Source organism: Gekko japonicus, unplaced genomic scaffold (genome assembly GCF_001447785.1).
Source record: "Gekko japonicus isolate JY-2015 unplaced genomic scaffold, Gekko_japonicus_V1.1 scaffold1014, whole genome shotgun sequence".
Classification (NCBI taxonomy): domain Eukaryota; kingdom Metazoa; phylum Chordata; class Lepidosauria; order Squamata; family Gekkonidae; genus Gekko; species Gekko japonicus.
Genome location: NW_015164217.1, coordinates 459,005 through 462,375, shown reverse-complemented (window position 1 = coordinate 462,375; position 3,371 = coordinate 459,005). Strand labels below are relative to the sequence as shown.

Genomic DNA, 3,371 nt, shown 5'->3' with positions numbered 1-3,371 from the left:
GTCAATTAAAACCAGGTTTCATGTGTCACATTGGGAAGGCGAAGCTTTTCAAGGCGTATTATCACCTGCTAAATAACGTCCCAATAGTAAGCAGGATAGGACATCTGAAAAAGCGAGCAGTGACTCACGAAAGCTCACACCCTGCCACAAATTTTGTTAGTCTTTAAGGCGCTACTGGATTCTCACTCTTTTCTACTGCTACAGGCTAACACGGAATGCCCATCACCAATCCTAGACTACCTGAAGTCGCAAGGTGTGATTCCCGCTACGGCTGATAATTTGGACCTGATAAATCTCTGATTAGCCTTATGTTAGGTCTACAGTCTGTTCTGTGGAGTGTAGTTATAGTAATTTATTCAGTTAGATCCTTGTTGTTTTATAAAGTAGCTTATATGAACCTTTTTTTAATTATGGGGGGGTGAGGGGAACCCGGGGGATTATTGAAGTTATTTTTAATGTAAATTTTGTCATATTTTTAAATAATTTTAAAAAAACTAAAAAAAAATAGGATAAACATAAAAAAAAAAAAACACGGAATGCCCATCTTGGTCTAGGAAATTTATACCCTGCCCTTCACTACCTGAAGGAGTCTCAGAGCGGCTCACAATCTCCTTCCCCTTCCCCCTCCCCACCACAGACACCCTGTGAGGTAGGTGGGGCTGAGAGAGCTCTTTCGAGGACTGCCCTTGAGAGAACAGCTCAGAGAGAACTGCGACTGACCCAAGGTCACCCAGCTGGCTGCATGTGGAGGAGTGGGGAATCAAACCCGGTTCTCCCAGATTAGAGTTCCCCACTCCTAACCACCACACCAAACTGGCTCTCAGGACATTTTTGGTTCTCCAGGTTGTCAGCCCTACAGTCAGGGTGAGGCGTCCCACTACAGGTAGCGGTTTGTTGGGGGTGCCATTGAAGGGCAATGGATTGCCTGTCATACAAACGAATATATTTTAACATCTGTGGGACCCCGTTTGGGTTTTCCGTCACAACACAATGTGGCTCACCCAGCAGAGAAATCTCTGGAATTAAAAATTCAGGGAGGACAGAATGTGAAAGTGCAGTTTGGTGTAGTGGCTAAGTAAAGGTAAAGGTAAAGATCTCCCTTGCTCGAAAGCCAGTCGAGTCCGACTCTAGGGTTGCGGTGCTCATCTCCGTCTTAAAGCCGAAGAGCCAGCGCTGTCCGAAGACGTTTCCGTGGTCATGTGGCCGGCATGACTAAACACCAAGGTGCACGGAACGCTGTTACCTTCCCACCGAAGTGGTACCTGTTTATCTACTTGCAATTTCTTGCTTTTGAACTGCTAGGTTGGCAGGAGCTGGAACTAGAGACGGGAGCTCACTCCATCATGCGGCACCCGGGTCTCGAACTGCTGAACTACTGACTTTCCACAGCCTGCAGTTCAGCGTCTCAACCAGTTGAGCCACCGCAGCTCCTAGTGGCTAAGTGCGCGGACTCTAATCTGGGAGAACCAAGTTTGATTCCCCACTCCTCCGTTTGCTGCTGCTGGATGATCTTGGGCAAGCCATAGTTCTGGCACAGCTTTTCTTGAAAAAGAGCAGTTTCTGTCAAGAGCTCTCCCAGCCCCACCTACCTCACAGGGTGTCTGTTGTGGGGAGGGGAAGGGAAAGGAGTTTGTAAGCCGCTCTGAGACTCCTTTGGGTAGTGAAGGGCGGGGTATAAATCCAATCTCTTCTTTCTTCTCTTCTACATGTGTCAGGGGGCTTTCTAGGGTCATTTGGCTGACCCCCTTGGGAACAAGATCCTGGGCTGCCGTTGGGGGGGGGGGAGAGCAAAGGCTCTTCCTGGATTGTTTCTGCAAAACTGGGCATGGCAGGCCCATTGTCTTTTGCACGGCTGTATACCCAAATAAGAGCCATTTCAACTTCCTCTGTAAAGCGAGATGTATACATAACTTTGCCCACGGAGCAAAGTCTGGGAGTTTGAGAAGGACTGTTAAGAGCCGTGCAGCGGGTGTGCGCCATGCACGTGATTAATAGACAAAAGAGGTTCTGTGCATAGAAACATACACAATACATTTTGAATAGTTAGCATATAGCGGTGACAGGAATGCGCGAGAGAGCCATTAGATTCCCACTCGGAAGGAAAAAATGATTTTTCCCCCCCAAAGTTTTTTTTTTTTAAAAGACATCTCACCAAGAATTGCACCTCCTGTAATAATTAAAAGCCGGCGGCGTGAGCCATTCCCCGGATTGTAATGCACAGTTACGATTTCTTGGGGTGAATATTTCACAGCGCTTTGCAGAAGAAAGGCAGGGTGCATATTTTCAGGCAGGCCGTATATAGAGCCCCAGCTCTTTTGATTTAGCAATAACACAAATCTGTATTTTATTCTGATCCACCCCCACCCCCCAAAATGCATGCATAAGAATGGGCTAATAAATACTATTAAATGACAGTTTTGTGGGTTTTTTTAGCTGCGGCAGATAGTTTGGGGTGGGGGCAAGGTTCCCTCTAAGCAGCAGAGTCCTGTGAGCAAAAACTCTACTTTGTGAGCGACTGGCATTGAAGTCAAGCGATTGGGCTACTGCATAAGTCAGTTTGCTCCGGAAGCCCTCCTTCCTGAGCTCGGACAAAATGTGTGAGCCGGAGGCTAAAAAAGTGTGAGCTGGCTCACACTAAGTCAGCTTGGAGGGAACACTTGGGGGGTGCTATTGGAAAGGGGCGGCCGCTCTTTTGTAATGCCAGTAGCTCACAAAGTAGAATTTTTGCTCACAAGACTCCATAGCTTAGGGGGAACATTGGTGGGGGGTGCCCCCGCCCCGGCGAGAGGCCGCCCGGCGCCTTTAAAACCCCTCCCCTCCCTCTCCCGCATGGGAGTTGTAAACAGTTGCCTCCCCCGGCCTCTTTGCCACCACGCCACGCCCCCCGCCGCCGCTGGCCCGGCCCCTCTGCCCGCATCTCATTAGCATAGATTAACGCTGGGGGAGCTCGAGTGCAGGTGCAGAGACGGGCGCGCGAGAGAGCGAGGGAGACCGGAGGGGAAGCGCCGGAGCCTCATCATGCGTTCGGCGGGGAGCGGCGGCCACCACTCGCCTTCGGTGGCTGCGGCGGTGCTGGCCGCGGCCGGGATTGCGCTGCTGTGCGTGGCCGGCGGAGGTAAGAGCGCGGCGAGCCTCTCTCTTCTCTCTGCCTGCCTTCCTCTCTCCCCGGCGGCGGCTGCTTTTGCTTCTGCTCTCTGGCGTTCCCCGCTTGTCCTCTACGGGGCTGCGAAGCGCCCCTGCAGCCAGCCGGGCTGCGCGCAAAGAGAGGAGGGGGGGAGGTTCTTCCAACCCGCGATCGATCAAAGGGGCATCGGGCTCGAAGCGGGAGCCTCCCCCCCCCCCAATATTCCCCACTCCTCCTCCTCCGTGCT

At 51.5% G+C, this 3,371-nt stretch overlaps 1 protein-coding gene across 1 annotated transcript in view; it reads left to right on the top strand.

The window, feature by feature from the left end:
• The first annotated feature begins 2,960 nt into the window (after positions 1–2,960).
• The window catches only part of CADM4 (cell adhesion molecule 4), a 219,537-nt gene continuing 219,126 nt past the window's right edge, over positions 2,961–3,371 (top strand). Inside the window, exon 1 of the mRNA XM_015408498.1 lies at positions 2,961–3,115. Within this exon, the coding sequence (XP_015263984.1) occupies positions 3,019–3,115 (97 nt within the window). The 5' untranslated portion in view covers positions 2,961–3,018. The remainder of the gene's footprint in view (positions 3,116–3,371) is intronic.